General features: G+C 42.8%; 1 protein-coding gene across 2 annotated transcripts; it reads right to left on the bottom strand.

Annotated features, from left to right (window-relative positions):
• Window positions 1-4130: 4130 nt before the first annotated feature.
• Window positions 4131-15327, bottom strand: C2H6orf120 (chromosome 2 C6orf120 homolog). 2 transcript variants are annotated; one of them, XM_063441175.1, is made up of 3 exons: window positions 15239-15327; window positions 6569-6608; window positions 4131-5065 (listed from the first exon to the last, which is right to left on the bottom strand). In XM_063441175.1, exon 3 carries the CDS (start codon window positions 5036-5038, stop codon window positions 4478-4480), a length of 561 nt encoding a protein of 186 aa, XP_063297245.1. In that variant the 5' UTR covers window positions 5039-5065; window positions 6569-6608; window positions 15239-15327; the 3' UTR covers window positions 4131-4477. The 2 variants fall into 2 exon arrangements, with proteins under 2 accessions (XP_063297245.1, XP_063297246.1); XM_063441176.1 differs by lacking the exon at window positions 6569-6608.
• Between the last annotated feature and the right edge of the window lie 1692 nt (window positions 15328-17019).

Genomic DNA, 17019 nt, shown 5'->3' with positions numbered 1-17019 from the left:
TGTTTTTCTGCATTGCAACAAAGATTATCCCCTATGGGTGGGGCAAACAGGTGATATACCCTGGTATCTCAACGAGGTAACAAAAACACTTGGTACATATACCATAACAAATAGTCAAAAAGCAACGTCCATTAGTATCGGATGACGTTCCGGGCAACCCTTGTTCCACAGGTCGACCCCCCTAACCCACCCCACCTGAGGGAAACCCCGGGGGGCAGAGGCCTCGATCTGGGTGTATGAGCCTCGTCACGTGAGCCAGGGAGCCGAGGCAAAGGTAACAGTCGCATGTGGGGACACTAATCCCAGTGGGGGAGCCCTCAAAGTGGTTATTTAAGGAAGGAAGGCCCAGTGCGAAAACCAGAGATCCCGGTCTCCCGCCCACCCAAAACCACTGCTCCTGGGGCCCTGAATGGAAAAAAGGGGACCCATTTCAAATGCTCGATGGCGGAAAGCCTTCCAAGTGGATGACAAAATAAGTAGTTAGCGGTAAATTAAAGAAAAATCCCTTGTGTAGCAAAAACCTTGTGAAAACCCCCTAGACCCGTACCCCAACAAACCGCTGGACCTTTCACCAGCCGTGTACAGTAGGAAAGATGCGGAGAGACATGAAGGCATACGATATCATAGGGAATCATCGCTGGCTCCTGGAACCCGCAACCCGCCATTCCGCCAGAAGGTGTGGAAGCTCCTCCGGCCCCATTGCCAGATCCGGTAGGTCTGAAGGCGGTGGTTTTCCCAGGCCTTGGAACAGGCGCTTCGGGTCGCCTCCTTGTGTCAGGATGTGGGTTCTGCCGTCGCGGAAGACCATGAGTTTAAAAGGAAAGCCCCAAGCATACTTCAGGCCTGCACCTCGCAGAGCCCCTGTGATGGGCCGCCAGTCCCTCCTCCTCTGGAGCGTCGAGGGTGCCAGATCCTGATATAGGGAAATCATGGCTCCGTTGGGCCGGATAGGCCCGTCTCTGCCCTTCTTCATCAACGCTTCCTTCGTCCCGAAGTATAGGAAGTTAATTATAACATCCCTCGGGGTGTTGGCGTCGGACCTTTGGGTTTTCAGCGCCCTGTGAGCTCTCTCAATGTGCCACTGGTCCTCCGGGATATCGGGAAGGAGAGGCTTAAGTATTGAAAGTACAAGCTCTAACAGGTTCTCGTCCGTGCCTTCAGGTAAGCCCCTTAACCCCTTAAGGACACATGACATGTCTGACACGTCATGATTCCAGAAGTTTGGTCCTTAAGGGGTTAAACGAAGGTTGTTCCTCCTCGAACGGTTAGTGATGTCCTCAAGGGCGAGGTCCATGTCGACCACGTGCGAGGTTAGGCGGCTAACTCTGTCTGTGACCCCATTGTGGGCCTGAGCGGTCGCCTCCATGCGGTCTTCTAATTTGGCCGTGCGCTCCCCCAGGGCGCTTATGTCGGCCTGCAGTATGGCTGTGGATCTGGTGATTTCCCCCACGAGGAAAGTCTTCACCTACGCCAGCTTGGCCAAAACAGATTGCTGGTCTGTAGATGAAGGTGCCCTGTCAACACCGGGTGAGGAGTGCATGGATCCTCTGTCGCCATCTTGGCTGCCAGCTCTACCATGCCGGGGTGCGGTAAGGAGGTCCAAAACGGAGCCCCCAGGTTCCGTAGCCCTCTTAGTTTGCTTCTCGGTAGGTCTTCTCTCCATAATTCCGTATTAGGGGAGAGGTAGTCGGTTGAATAAAGGTCGCTTTTGTAGCTTAAAGGTGCCGGTGGAGCGGAGCTCTAGCAAAGCACGACCGGTCTCATCGGCTGTCAGGCCACGCCCTTATTAAGATGTTTTTTAATGACACTAATAGGTACAGATCTAAAAATGAATTTGTCTTGTTTTGGGCCTTTGCAAATTTAGTGGGACCTGATCCACATTTGTAGTTTCAGGATGCGTGTCATTTATTAGCTTGCCAATCAGGGCAGTAGAGCATCCGACAAAATAATTGTTAAAGGCATTTGCTACATCTAAGGGAAGTTGCAGGGTTTGGTTATCCACTTTGACAGTGGAGGGTTGGGAGTGGATTGGGGGAGTTTGTAGTTTATTTATGACTTTCCAAAAGTTTCTAGGGTTTGAGATATTATTACTTAACAAAAACACCTGAGAAACTAGTACGTGGGGGTACTGTTATATTCATCAGACAATGTTAAATAAAAATACTGAGGCTTTATTGCACTAACTCATATCAGGAATATGAAATGCCATGTGAAAATGGAGTTCTTATGCGTGCAAAAGCACAAATAAAAGTAGAACCGTCATGTGGGCCCTGCATTTCTGTTAAAGTGGCTAGACCAAACATCAAAAAAAATATATATATACCATTTGGAATACTCTGTGTTGCCTACTTTTGAAAATGATATGCCATAACAGTAGAAATGTTATTACCCAGGCTACCATAATCTTTCAAAAGGTGACATAGGCCCAGAAAATCACTCTCAAATGTACAACTTTGAAATACGTATCTCTGTCTCTATGGCGTTCCATAATGGTGAAAATGTTATTACACAGGCTGCTCTATTACACACTTTCAAAACTTAAAGGGACACTGTAGGCCTTTTTTTGAGCCCGAAATGTTCTAAAACCCCCATAAAACCTATACATAGGGATACCGTTGTATTCGTGAGACATTACTCAACACAAATTTGAGTGTTCCAGAGCAGCAGACTGTATAATAACAATGAAATAAAAAATGCAAATAAATAAATATATGAACACTAACTTTGGCCAGGGTTTGTGACTAAGAGGCTATTACGAAGGACTGGACATATCCCATTTTGAATACCCTGGGATGTCTACTTTTGCAAATGGTATGCCATGATGGGGGTAATTTTTATTTCTGAGCTGCCATACGGTCTCAAAGGCAACATAAGCGATCTGGCAAATTTCAATTTGTAAAAAGGAAAGGAGGGTGTACTGTTTTACTTGTGAGACATTGCTGAATACAAATACGCGTGTTTTATTGGAGTAGAAGCTAACAGTGTTATGACACTCACAGTTAAAAAAATAACCTGCAGAACTTCAAATATCAGTTTCTTAATATTTTTTTAGATTTTATTCATATTAAATTAAGTTTCATATCTAAATATTTTGTATGAAATGAAAGCCCTGTTTCTCCTGAACAAAATGATATATAATAAGTGTGGGTGCAATTAATATGTCAAATAGTAAATAATGGTTAAAGAGACATATAGCTAAAATTCTATGGTTTGTTTACATTTTGTTTTGATCAAAACTTGTACAGTGCTCTCCATCCTTAAGGGGTTAATGAGAAATATTTTTAGAAACCAGACTGGACTGAAACAAATATTAGTACCCTTAAAGGGTCTAAAGTGGTCTGGGTGCAGTGTCCCATTGCATAATGCTTTCCTATGGCCATAGCCATTGCCGTGCATGCGCATTAGATCTGCCCCATGCCGACGCCAGTGGAAGGGAGGCAGACCCAAGCCAGTGCTGAGGGACATCGGCGCTGGACACAGGTAAGTCACAGAAGGGATTTTTAAGGGAGGAGTTAGCATTTGAGGCTGGCTGGCAGGGAAGTGGTTAACAGTGGTTAGGGAGGTTGGCTGATGGGCTGGAGGAGAATGTATTACTTGCATTACAGGGAGGGCTCTAGCTTTGTCTCTGTGGTGGAGTCTGTGCTGTGAGCATTCCTTACACTACAGAAGACATGCCTCTATTTTCATTGGCTGAAAAAGGTACATTTCGCTCAGAGACTGGGAATCAGGAACATGTTAAAATGTGAGACGGGGTGGCTAAAGAGGCTGGGTTACACTGCTGAAAACAGCAAAACATTTTACAGCACTGCAGGAAAACTACACAGTATTAAAAGAAAAGAAACTAACCATGGGTATTTGAGCAGATTACCTTTAATTTAAGCTTAATTTATTTAGCTGCCTGGATGTGTCCCTTTAAACCGTTACTTCCTTACTAGTTCATTTATTTATCCATGTTTTATAAGGAAGCAAAAAAATAGTAATTTCTAGGCTGAAACCAAGGCCATGTGAAAGGTTTATATTTACACATATTATTCTTAATATGATATAAGAAATACCTGCCACAAGAATAAGCTTCCTTTTAATGGGATTGCCTCAACAAGGGTGAATAACGAATACTTCTACTGTAAATATAGCAGAAAAATAGCAGCTGCTGCTATGGTTTTATTCCCAATAATATTGCAAAAATTTTATACAGATTCAAATCTGTAACTGTTAATCAAAATACATTCTGAATAACCAAATTTATTTTTACAGTTTGAAAATATTTCACTGTTATTAAATGAAGCAAAGTGTCAATTGCTGAAACCCCACAGCAACAGAAAAATCCAGCTTTGAATTTACTTAGTGTGGTGGTTACAGAGTCAGCACCAAAAGCTTCATCACACAAGATTAATAAAAAATACAAGAGGGGCATTTTACAATTCCAGTTATTTAAAATTACAAACAAGTGCTTTGAATTTATGAAATACGAAAGTAATTAGAAAAGAAGCTCAAGAATTATTTTCAGTATCCCTATTAGGATAGTCCTCAGCACAGATTCTTCCTCCTGAGATGTATCAAGTGGTGTCTGTCCCTGCTTTTTTTGACTTGCTTCTACATCTTCGGGATCAAAAGAGGCATCAGCATAAGGATCCTCATGGATGGTTTGGTCATAAAATACTTGCAGTTCAAATTCGCTTTCCAGATAATAGGGATGGCCATAAATTCCTATGCCCACTGGACGACTGAAATGATCTGGCACTGTAATCGTATCAAGCCCACAGGTTGTTGATTGCAGCTCATATTCATCGAAACTTGGATGAAGGTTTGAAGCAGAAATGTAAATATCAGCATCACCTCGAAGGCTATACATTTTGAGTATTATCTTTCCTTCATGGTTTAACCTAAGATAACTGTAGTTCCCTGCCCCTATTTGTCCCTGGATTACATGAAGGAGCATCCATTCGTCTGGAACTTCCTCATCTGTTATGCATTCAATCAGAAAAAATTTGCAAGTTGCCAGAAGGAGGAAAAGCATTCTTCTCCAGTGTGCCACCATTTTTCTTCCTGGCTTGACATCAATTTCCTGTGGCAAGAAATAAGTGAGATTAGTAATCTGCCTGATGATGTGCATCACATAGGAAATGAAAGGTTATATAGAAATCTTTTACAGAGCATTTGCGTGGCATAAATTGTACACTATGGTGAAGATGCATCTTTATGTTCAATTCGAGATTTGGTGAGACAAAACAATTTTTCCAAATGTTTGTTTAGAAGATTTTTTTTTTTAATCTGATCATAGCATACTATTAACTATTTTGTGTGAATTGTTGTTAATTTGCATTACAAATTTTAGACCAAAATAGCCAAACTAGAAAAAGTCATTAGGTCAGATACATTTACATATTTTGTGGCCACAATGTTCTAAATCATGTGATAACTTTAGCTAACTTTATCTTGAGCAGCAGGGCTGGAATTTTGTTAAGCACCTCTCTCCCTGCTGCTTCATCCTGTTTCTGACCCTGCCTTGGCTCCAAAATGGTGGCATAATCAGCCAGTCCATCCAAGCATTTGGTAAATATTTATCGTTATCTCTGTGGCTCCATAGTTTCTTTTTGGCTGCTGTAGTTTAAAATGTTAAATTATTTGACTTCTAAACGAGTTTCACTTTTGTCAATAAGTTATGATGAATAAACACCAGTGCATCGTGGTTAACTGAATTTAAAATCGATTTGCAAAAATTAGGCCGAACTAGCACAGTTGGAAATATTCACCACCTTATTCCTTTTCCAGCAATGGCCTCAATTTAATAAACTCTATTCTGCAGCCAGTTCTGTGACTTTGCATTATATACAGTGTGTTTGTGTAGTGTTTTTATGATGCAGTGTGTGTGTGTGTTTCTGTAGGTATGTAATTTGGGGGTAGGGGTATTTTTAAATTTTTAAATAATTATGATTATAATTTCTTTTTAGTCCCCCCTCCCTGCTTGTTACCTGGCCAGGGAGGGGGGATACAGCATTCCCTGGTGGTCCAGTGGCATGGAAAGTACAGAGGGGCCTTACTTTCCTTCCCTTCAGCTCCCTTTCTAAATCTCGCGGCCAGTTGCAATGGTAACCGGTGGCAACGCTCTGGACCTGCGAGATTTACACAGGGGAGCTGAAGGGAAGGTAAGAAAGCGCTTGCTGCGAGCCCCCCCAGGACCGCCAGGCTTGTAATGGGCCTGGCGGTCCTGTTATGTATTATCGGCAATATCGGTATCTTTATTGGCCTATACCGATATTGCCGAAAAATACTGAATATCGGCCAGACCGATATTCAGTCGATCCCTACTGCAGAGCCTTTCATTAATCAAAGGATCAATCCATGTTGCAAACCATCTGCCTCCTTTTACATTCCTATACCATTTACATTATCTCTTCTGTAATCTGACCTTGCAACCAAGTGGCCAATTCATATATGCACTACACAAATTACATTAAATGGCAATATTTTATAGTGCAACAATGAATGATTGTCATCCAATTTTCAGCAGGTAAATGCTTCCCTGTCGCATAAGCTGTTTGGCAAATACCAACATATAATATTTTACCTTGTGGCACAAACATTTTTGTGTCCTTCCTGTAGATTACCTGCAAAACAAATGCATAGTGGGTTTTATTGCTTTGCATTATTTTCTGATCGACATGTAAAGGTCTGACTAGAGCAGCGATGGCGACCCTATGGCACGTGGGGGGCGGGGGGCAACGGCACAATTTCCACCACCCCCAAGAGCTCTCTCCTGCTGGGTGCCTTCACGGACCGGAGGGTGATCAGAGATCTCCATCACCGGTCTGCAGGCACATTGACGGCAGGGGAGGGAGAGGAGACCCTGGAGCATTAGCTTGCGGCTCAGCCGGGTCTCCTCTCGCGAGCACGGAGCATTGCAGCGGTTACCGTGGAGCTGCAGGCTAGAGTTCACTCCCCACTAGAACCGCCAGGGATTCTCCACTGGACCACCAGGGCATCACAATCGCTATCACCTCTCCCTGGGCAAAAGTAAGAAGGGAGTGGGGATATAAAGCATATTTTTTTTAAATACATTTAAAACAAACAAACAAAAAAAGCCACATTTGTTTTAATCAGCCCCAACTAGACACACTGCCCCCACGTCATCCCCATACACACACTGCCCCCACGTCATCCCCATACACACACTGCCCCCAAGGCATCCCCATACACACACTGCCCCCACTTTATACCCATACACACATACTGCCCCCACTTGTATTCACATACACACATACTGCCCCCACTGTACCCGCACACACTGCCCCAACTGCACACCAATACACACACTGCACCACCATAACCACACTGCCCCCACTACACACTCCTACACATATTGTTCCCACTGCACCCCATGTATACACTGCACTCCCATGCACACACTACACCCCTAGTTCAGACAACTGTATGAGTTGTTTTTTCTAAACTTAAACCTCACTATTCCGGTTTAGTTGCAGTGTTGGCACTTTGTGGAAAAAAAGTTGGTTTGTATTGTGGTTTTGGCTCTAAGGCTCAAAAATGTTCGCCATCACTGGACAAGAGTTTCAAAACCGGTCTCTGGACTTTGTGACAGTTGCATCCACTGTGAACCATCTGGAGTAACAACAGAAGCCTGTGAATGAGTTGCTGTTGTGACTGGAGACAACATCCTCAGAGAATCTGCAACTCTCTACCCAACTGAAGGCCAAGGGGGTTGATATGTAGAACTGTATCCACACCACAGAGCCCAGTGTTCTTTTCTCTCTACAAAATCTGTAGGTGCAGCATTTAAAAAAAAAAAAAACAAAGAGAGTAAAGGGGGCAGAGCTAAGCATCTGAGAGGACAGGGCACCATTTCTGGCTTCTCCATGCAATCTCACAATCAATCCACAATTTCTACTTGTTTAGTCTGTCTTCCGATCTCTGACTCCGCTCAGTTACGCTCTCTTTCTGAAGAGCTATCAGAACACATATTTTAACTCAGATGATTACTGCTGTTGGAATCGATCAATTGCCTGCATTTCTGGAGCTTATCAGCTCTCTCACACCCGCTCCTCCTCTCTTTACATTAATAAATATTATGGATCGTAGATCTCATCAACAGAAATCTGTATCTGAGGGCCAACAAAGAGACATAAGAGATATGTATCTCTGGTCTGCACCACCTGAAGACCCACCAGTAGTGAAGCTGTCATGAAGCGGACTGTGAAAACAAGAGGTGATAGGCTCCTCAGAGTCTGATGACATACCATCCACCTAAAAGATGTCAAAAACCTTTTATTCCACATTAAAGGGACTCTCCAGTGCCAGGGAAACAAACCATTTTCCTGGCACTGCAGGTCCCCTCTCTCTCCCACCCCTCATCCCATGTTGCTGAATCCAGCGTCGATGTCCCTCGGCGCTGGGTCAGGGTCCGCCCACGCTCCTCCCCCGACGACGTCATCCGGCGGGAGAGACCTATTGAGCATGCGCAGCCAGCAGCGGGGGAGACCTAATGCGAATGCACGGCAATGCCGCGCACGCGCATTAGACCTCCCCATAGGAAAGCATTGAATGCTTTCCTATGGGGATTTCAGTGACGCTGGAGGTCCTCACATGACGTCCAGCAATGTTATAGCACACTTTTTCGTGTTCTATGAACACGGAAGTGTCCTTTAGTGGCTGTCTAGTAAACAGCCACTAGAGGAGGACTTAACCCTTCAAGGTAAATATTACTGCTCATGCCAATTTGCATGTCACACCAAGTGCATTTTACTGATTTTCCAAGTGAACCTTGAATATTAGTCAGTTATTTAGTCTACTATTCTCACCACCCCACACACACACACTCAAGCCTGAAATTACACTATTGCCAGACTTTTACCCAATCACCTCTACATTGACAGACACTTCACATGGTTCAATAGTTAGCTCAGTTTATGTCTTAATTGGGGGATCAGATTATAATGACACCTGTCTTATGTATACTGTAAAGTGGGTTCTCTTGTATATGCTTTCTTTCATATTTTACAAACGTATTGGTAGCAAGCATTGTTTTGCACTGTCTATTGTGCTGCATCTCCCGCAATTAAAGGATCACTATAGTGTCAGGAAAACAAACCCGTTTTCCTGACACTATGTCATCCTTGGGGGACCCCCACCCTCAGGGTCCCCATCCCGTGGTGATGAATCAGCAGCTTACCTTAATCCAGCGCCGGGATCCCACGGCGCTAGTGACCTCTCCTCCCCTGCCGACGTCAGCTCCCGAGTGGAGCGGATTCCGCATGCGCGGCAAGAGCGTGCATTCTAACAGTCCATAGGAAAGGAAACAAATTTCAAAGGCAACTTTATAGATAAACACCAGTACGCACTGGTGAATTACTCTTAAAGTTTAAACAATGAGACCGGATATGTGTACCATAACCACTGTGTCACTGCAAGAATAGCCGCCACCTGCGGTTAAAAGTGTAAATATTGGATACCTATTGAATAGACAATAGTGGTTTGCAGGACTCTGTGGAGATAGTTTTTGTAGTTGCAATATGATTTCACAAAGTAGCAATAATATGTAGCAAATGTCTCAGCTGTTTGTATCTTTTCTTCCCATATGAGGGCAAGAAAAATAAAAAATAGCTGAATAAAAATAATCTAGTAAAGGTTTCACTGTGTATATCAACCAATACACTAAAGAATAAGTAAATTGGGGAAAGATATGTATAATCCCACTGTAGTAGAAAAAGCTATGTCAATTATATTGTGCAGCCGACAGATTGCTTAAAATATACAAGATTTTATTTAGCAACAATTCACTGTCAATAACTAACACACTTAATATAAAAGACAATAAAAGTTCCCAAGTGTGGAGAGTAGCTGCTGCCAAGTTTAGAATTTTGAGTGTCCAAAAGATGTAAAAATCTCTCACCGGCCGGATGAAATCAGATATGGACCTCCTCGTGTTGCAGACAGACTTGCTGACAGCCGCGTGCGTTCCACTGCGGCTCCGGTTTGCGTTCCAGCTTGCTCTCCTGGGACCCAGAGTAGAATGCCGCCTTACGCGTTTCGTGATCATAGGATCACTTCATCAGATGAAGTGATGAAGTGATCTATGATCACGAAACGCGTAAGGCGGCATTCTACTCTGAGTCCCAGGAGAGCAAGCTGGAACGCAAACCGGAGCCGCAGTGGAACGCACGCGCCTGTCAGCAAGTCTGTCTGCAACACGAGGAGGTCCATATCTGATTTCATCCGGCCGGCGGCATTCTACTCTGAGTCCCAGGAGAGCAAGCTGGAACGCAAACCGGAGCCGCAGTGGAACGCACGCGCCTGTCAGCAAGTCTGTCTGCAACACGAGGAGGTCCATATCTGATTTCATCCGGCCGGTCAGAGAAATTTTTACATCTTTTGGACACTCAAAATTCTAAACTTGACAGCAGCTACTCTCCACACTTGGGAACTTTTATTGTCATTTATATTAAGTGTGTTAGTTATTGACAGTGAATTGTTGCTAAATAAAATCTTGTATATTTTAAGCAATCTGTCGGCTGCACAATATAATTGACATAGCTTTTTCTACTACAGTGGGATTATACATATCTTTCCCCAATTTACTTATTCATTAGTGTATTGGTTGATATACACAGTGAAACCTTTACTAGATTATTTTTATTCAGCTATTTTTTATTTTTCTTGCCCTCATATGGGAAGAAAAGATACAAACAGCTGAGACATTTGCTACATATTATTGCTACTTTGTGAAATCACATAGGAAAGGAAAGCATCCTATCGACATTCTACACGCAGAAGCGCCTCTAGCGGCTGTCAGGAAGACAGCCACTAGAGGTTGGATTAACCCTGCTATGTAAACATCGCAGTTTCTCTGAAACTGCTATGTTTACATCTGAAGGGTTAAAACCTGAGGGACCTGGCACCCAGACCACTTCTTTGAGCTGAAGTTGTCTGGGTGACTATAGTGTCCCTTTAAAAAAAAATGGAGAAAGCAGAGGATGCATAAGGGAACAGTGAATAGTGCCATGGAGGCACAAACCTCCTGCTTATCCTCTACACTATAAAGTCTAGTAGGGCATAAATGCCAGGGAGTTCATAACCTCTAAAATAGGAAGAGAAGAAATAACTAGATGTTATATGTGCATAAGGCTCCAATTGTCATGTTACGCCCAATTTAATGTAGCTCTGTCACCTCAAACTTGCCTTTCTCCTATGGTTTCCTTTTATCTTCTTCTTTCAGAATCTTTTCTTCCTTTCTGATCTATTGCTCTTTAAAACATAAGACAAAGCAGGAACTAATTTGTCCTATGTATTTTTCCTACACCTGATAATTTCACAAAGGGTTGAACTTGAGTTAAGCCCCGCTATCTTGACAATATCCAAACTTGGCATTTCTGCCACTGGTACAATATAATTTCTAGGTGACTAAGAGTTGATATCACTTACATTTCAAAATGCCAGAAAATAGGGGTTCAATGGAAAAATCAAAACAAATGGGGTGAGAGGTGGCATCCCTGCTGTCAAGTGCCATTATGTATAAAGAAGTGTTGGGGCAGGAAATAGCAATCAAATAAGGTTGAAGTAAAGCAGAGCTGGAGGAGAGAGTAGAGTGCTGCCCTTTAGGAGAGAGCAAGGGACAGGTATGTAAGGTAGCGGTTACTCTGGGAGGCCAGAAGCTTTCCTGACGAGATGGGTTTTAACCCCTTAAGGACCAAACTTCTGGAATAAAAGGGAATCATGACATGTCAAGCACTTCTTAAACGATTCATGACATGTCACGCACTTCTTAAACGATTGTCACGCACTTCTTAAACGATTGAAAACTATGGAAGAGTCTGATGGCGATAGGCTGGCTATTCCATAGGAAGGGAGCCGTCTGCGAGAAGTACTGCATGTGTGAGTTGGCCGTACGGGTGCGAGTAGCGGACAGGAGTAGGTCACGGTAAGAGCGGAGAGACCGAGAAGGGGCATACCTATGGATCTGTGAAGAGATATAAGTGGGGCTAGAATTGTTCAGTGCTTCATAGGTATAGGTTAGCACTTTGAATTGACTCCTATAGGATACAGGAAGCCAATGTAAGGACTGACAGAGGGATGAGGTGTGAGAGGACCGAATAAAGAGGAAAATCAGTCTGGCGGCAGCATTCATTACAGACATTACAAGCGCTTGTGCCGTCTTATGAACGCGCCGGCCCACCCATTCATTATTGGTATTGCCGATGATGACAACAACAAAAATCGGAATATTGGCAAAACCGAATCAGTCAATCCCTAGTATTTTTTTTATGTGAATTTTGTGGAATGGAAAGGATTTCCGTGTTCCTGCTCCTCACAGCTCCCTCGTCATATTCCGGCACCCGGCATCACTAAACCGCACAAGGGAGCAGTGAGAAGCAGGAAGGACCCCAGAGAGATGCCCCACATCGGCTCCATAAGGTAAGGAGCAATAAGGAAAAGTATCAGGAAGTGACCTCTAGTGGCTGTCTAGTAGACAGCCACTAGAGGTGGAGTTAACCCTGCATGGTAATTATTGCAGTTTATTAAAAATTACACTTGCAGGGTTAGGAGAAGTGGGAGTTGGCACCCAGACCACTCCAATGAGCAGGAGTGGTCTGGGTGCCTCTTTAATGTGAATATCTTCTAAATCCATTGTTGTGTATCAAAATATTGATTCCTATTATTGCAAACAGTTTCATTTTCTGTGGTCAAACATACTTTACAAACAACCTCATACTGTGAAAAGCTGATCTCTTGCAGGTGCCGTCACAAACAACTGACACCTTACATTTACTCTGCCAGACAAAGCAGGACATATAATTACCTCCAACTAATGGCTTGCGGCAGGGTCCTCAGACAGTCCCCTGTGAAGTGTGGACAGCGTCGTGAACTGCCAGCGGCATTCAGACGTATATCAAAAGTGATGCTGTCATTGGGTATGTTGGCGCACTGGCTGACACACTGGAATAAAACTGCAAGGAAGCACTGCAGAGTCTGCCACTTACAATGCTGCTTTGAAGTTCTTGGTGATGCAGCAACTAATATATTAATTTAGAGATAGATGGAGGCCACAATGGCCCCTATTTCTTATTAACACTCACCCCAGCATCTACTTTTAGATGCCTCCGGCCCTTTTGAACTATGGAGAAACAAGCAGGCATTATGTTCCTCTACCCAGGTCTGATGAGTGACGTAAAAGTCATAGGAGCCAGAGGGAAGCTATCTGTGACTCATCTGTACACTCACAAAAGGTACATAGCCTAAAACGGCTGTAACCAGTTGTGGATTGGATAATTCTTAATTGTCTGTGGGTGTCTCTCTTCATAAAAGCAGAGTATGTGTCATTAAACCTTAGAACTGCTTGACCCTTTCTTGAAGCCTTGGCTCATGCTTGGGGGATGGGATAACTACACTCTGGGGATTGCTATAATCACACTATACTCCCCAGGGTAAGCTCTTGTAAGAGCTGTTCTTGTTCCTGCTACACTCTCTGGAGGAAGAGAGGTCTGCCCACTGGAAGCTGGTCTTGTGTCCAGGGTGGGTAAAGGACGGCAAGACCCCGGCGCAGCTGCATCGCTGGAAGTGGGGTATGCAGTGCTGATGGTGTCGGTTGGAGTCCTCGGCAAGCACTAGGAGCATCGATTCGTGGAGGTACTCGGTCGGAGTGCCAGCGTTCCGTCACAATACCCCTATATACACATAGTACATCTACACACATTTTACCCTAGTATATACACATGCACAGTATTTTATTATTAGCATTTGTATAACGTAATACGGTCACTTTACCATAAAATGGGAATATTTGACAAGTAATTAACATGTGGAATATAACAGACAAGAGGTGATCTTCGTTAATCTATGAGACAAGTTTATAATCCATGAGCACTATACACTATTCTTCTTCTCCTCAAGTCAGAGTTAGCACAGGTATTCTGTATGATAAGGGGGTTGTTGTTTTTTTGCATATAAACTGGTGTGTGTAAAAAAATTCTGACTATGCATATATGTCAGTGAGGGTGTTTGTATGTCAATAAGAGAATATGAGTAAGTGAGAGTATGAAAGCAGCATTGTGCATGTGTGTCTGTGCCCTTTCCTTAAACTGACCCATATACAGATTTATTTATAATATTAAAAATGGTTTTACTTAAAGGGTTACTGTAGTGCCAGGAGTACAAAGCTGTATTCCTGGCACTACCGATCCCTCTGCCTACGCTCATGCCCCCCCCTGCCGGTAAAAAGAGTGAAAAACCCTTAATTTACTTACCTTATCCCAGCACCAATGTCCCTTGGCGCTGGGTCAAACCTCTGCCCCCTACTCCGTCCCGCGATGAACGGGGTCTAATGCGCATCAATGCTTTCCTATGGGGAAAACATCATAAAATAACGGACCAAAATTCCGTTCAGATTCTGGAAGCGGCCCCAGTGGCTGTCTGGTACAACGCCACTGAGGGCAGACTTAGTGCTGCAATGTAAACATTGCAGTTCTCTGGAACTGCAATGTTTAACATTGCAGCACTATGTGCAAAAGGGACAATGCACCCAAACCACTTCAATGAGCTGAAGTGTTCTGAGTGTCTACAGTGTCCCTTTAAATAGAACCTATCAGACAGAATCACTGTAACACATGTACCCTTGTTAATATGGTCTGTGAGGGGGGGGGGGGCATATACCATGTGGAGTTACAAATTTTCCTGTTGCCTTGTCAGAAAAAAAAAATATATAAATATCTACACCAAATTAGTGTAACTCAACTTCAACTTACAAATTTACAAAGGAAAAAAACAACAATGTAGGAATAATTTCAGAAAAACTAAACTGTTTAATTATATATTTATAATCTTTATTTCCTGGTCTATACATAGCAGCAGTTACTGAAAGGTTAGCTCCACCCACTTATCCAATGACAGGAAATAATTTCAATAATTTAAAGAATTAGGACAGAATATAGGACCTCCTCTTCCTTTTATCCACAGTGGTTTTTTTCCTATCCTTGCAGCCGAGTGACAGATCTACGTTTAACATGGAAAGTTTTTATTTTATGACCCATCTGCTAGAAGGTTCACTATGAAGCTCCCCAGCAAGAGTTCAGCCTCTCTCTTACTGTACAAACCAGCAATCAGTCACTTCACTGGGTTAATCTGACAGTCTAATATTACACAAGCTGCTATTCATAGAACCAATCGTTTTAATCATTTACTGTAAGACAAATGCGGTCTTTGGGCATGAGAGAACTAGGGGACTCACAATTACCTTGTTTTCTTTTCTGTAGGTAGACCTATATCCTCTGGTGGAACGCAGCAAGCTTGCTTCGGCAGTTAATCTGTTTGGGTGTACCAAGATGGCCGCCACACATGCGCCGTAGCAATCCCAATGATTTTCTATTAGCCAGGAGTTAAGATGGTGGATTTTCAGATAAAAGGTCAAAACCAAACCGGAAAACACTTTCGTAGGTTTTTTTTTTAAAATGTGGAATTCATATTTGGCACACAAGTTGAATTTTCAGCATTCTAAAGGCGGGTTTTTAGTGCCCAAGCCTGTTTTTTTAGTTTGGTGAGTTTTCTCACAATATATATATATTATTTCGAAAATGCCTGGAAGAGGCTGCTGGAGTTTCTGAAGAATTCACCCGAAAGCCTCAGCTCATGGCATGGATAGCATAAGCCGTATAGTACAAAGGTATTAAAGAGGCAACATGGAATTGAAACCTCAAATGAGATGGCAAATACACAGTCACCAAGTGACTTAGAGGAAGGCCCTACACCAGATATGAGGAACTATCTGACCTGGCCAAGGATCCCTGGAGAAGCATGCACTAGCACCAATAATCTCCATGATCAGGGAAATACTGGCATTCCCTCAAGATAAGGTTAAACCCCAAGCAGTGGACAAATATTTTCAATATGTGAGACCTAAGAAATTTAAATTCCAAGTCCATTCAGCAATTAAAAATCTGATAAGCTTAGAGTCATGTCTACAAATGCTCGCAGTTTAGGGAATAAGATCCATGAACTTGTGGCAATAATGGCAACTGATAGTGTAGATTTAGTCGCTGTTACTGAGACATGGTATAATGAGAAAAATGACTGGGACATAGCAATACCAGGGTACTCTTTATATAGAAAAGACAGGGAAGGCAAGAAAGGGGGAGGGGTGGCCCTGTATGTAAAGGATAGCATAAAATCTAGCCTAATAAAGGTTAGTGAGGCGAACATAGAGTCCGTTTGGGTTACGTTAGAATTTGGTAATCACACAGTAACTCGTGTAGGTGTGATTTATAGGCCCCCAGGACAAATTGAAGAGTTAGATAATCTACTAGTTGAAGAAATAGCTAAAATGACAATGAAGGGGGAAGTTATCATCATGGGTGACTTTAATCTTCCTGATGTGAATTGGAAAACAAAAATAGCTACTTGTGCCAGGAGCACACATATTCTAAACTCCCTACTGGGATTGTCTCTAAAACAAGTCGTTGAGGAGCCAACTCGTAAAGAGGCCATACTAGATTTAGTGTTAACAAATGGAGATTTGGTATCAGATATTACTGTAGGTGAAAGTTTAGGATCCAGTGATCATCAGTCAGTGTGGTTTAATATAAGAACAGTGACTGAGTCACACCACACAAAAACAAAAGTTTTAGACTTTAGAAAAACAGACTTTTCTAAAATTAGAATATGTGTAAAGGAGTCATTATCAGACTGGAGCAATTTATATGGAGTCCAAAAGAAATGGGATTATTTAAAAGTTGCACTACTGAAGGCAACAGAAAATTGCATTAGGCTTGTCAGTAAAAGCAAAAAATTCAAGAAACCACTGTGGTACTCCGCAGATGTGGCCAAAATAGTAAAAAACAAAAAGTTAGCATTTAGTAATTATAAAAAAACCCAGAGTGAGGAAGACAGAATGACCTATAAGATTAGGCAGAAAGAGGCTAAGCAAGTTATAAGAGCTTCCAAATCCCACACAGAAGAGAAAATAGCACAGTCAGTAAAAAAGGGGGACAAAACTTTTTTTAGATACATAAATGAGAAAAG

The sequence above is a fragment of the Pelobates fuscus genome, chromosome 2, assembly GCF_036172605.1.
Source record: "Pelobates fuscus isolate aPelFus1 chromosome 2, aPelFus1.pri, whole genome shotgun sequence".
NCBI classification, from domain to species: domain Eukaryota; kingdom Metazoa; phylum Chordata; class Amphibia; order Anura; family Pelobatidae; genus Pelobates; species Pelobates fuscus.
Note: the sequence above shows the minus strand (reverse complement) of the source record. Positions and strands in the feature narration are given on the sequence as shown.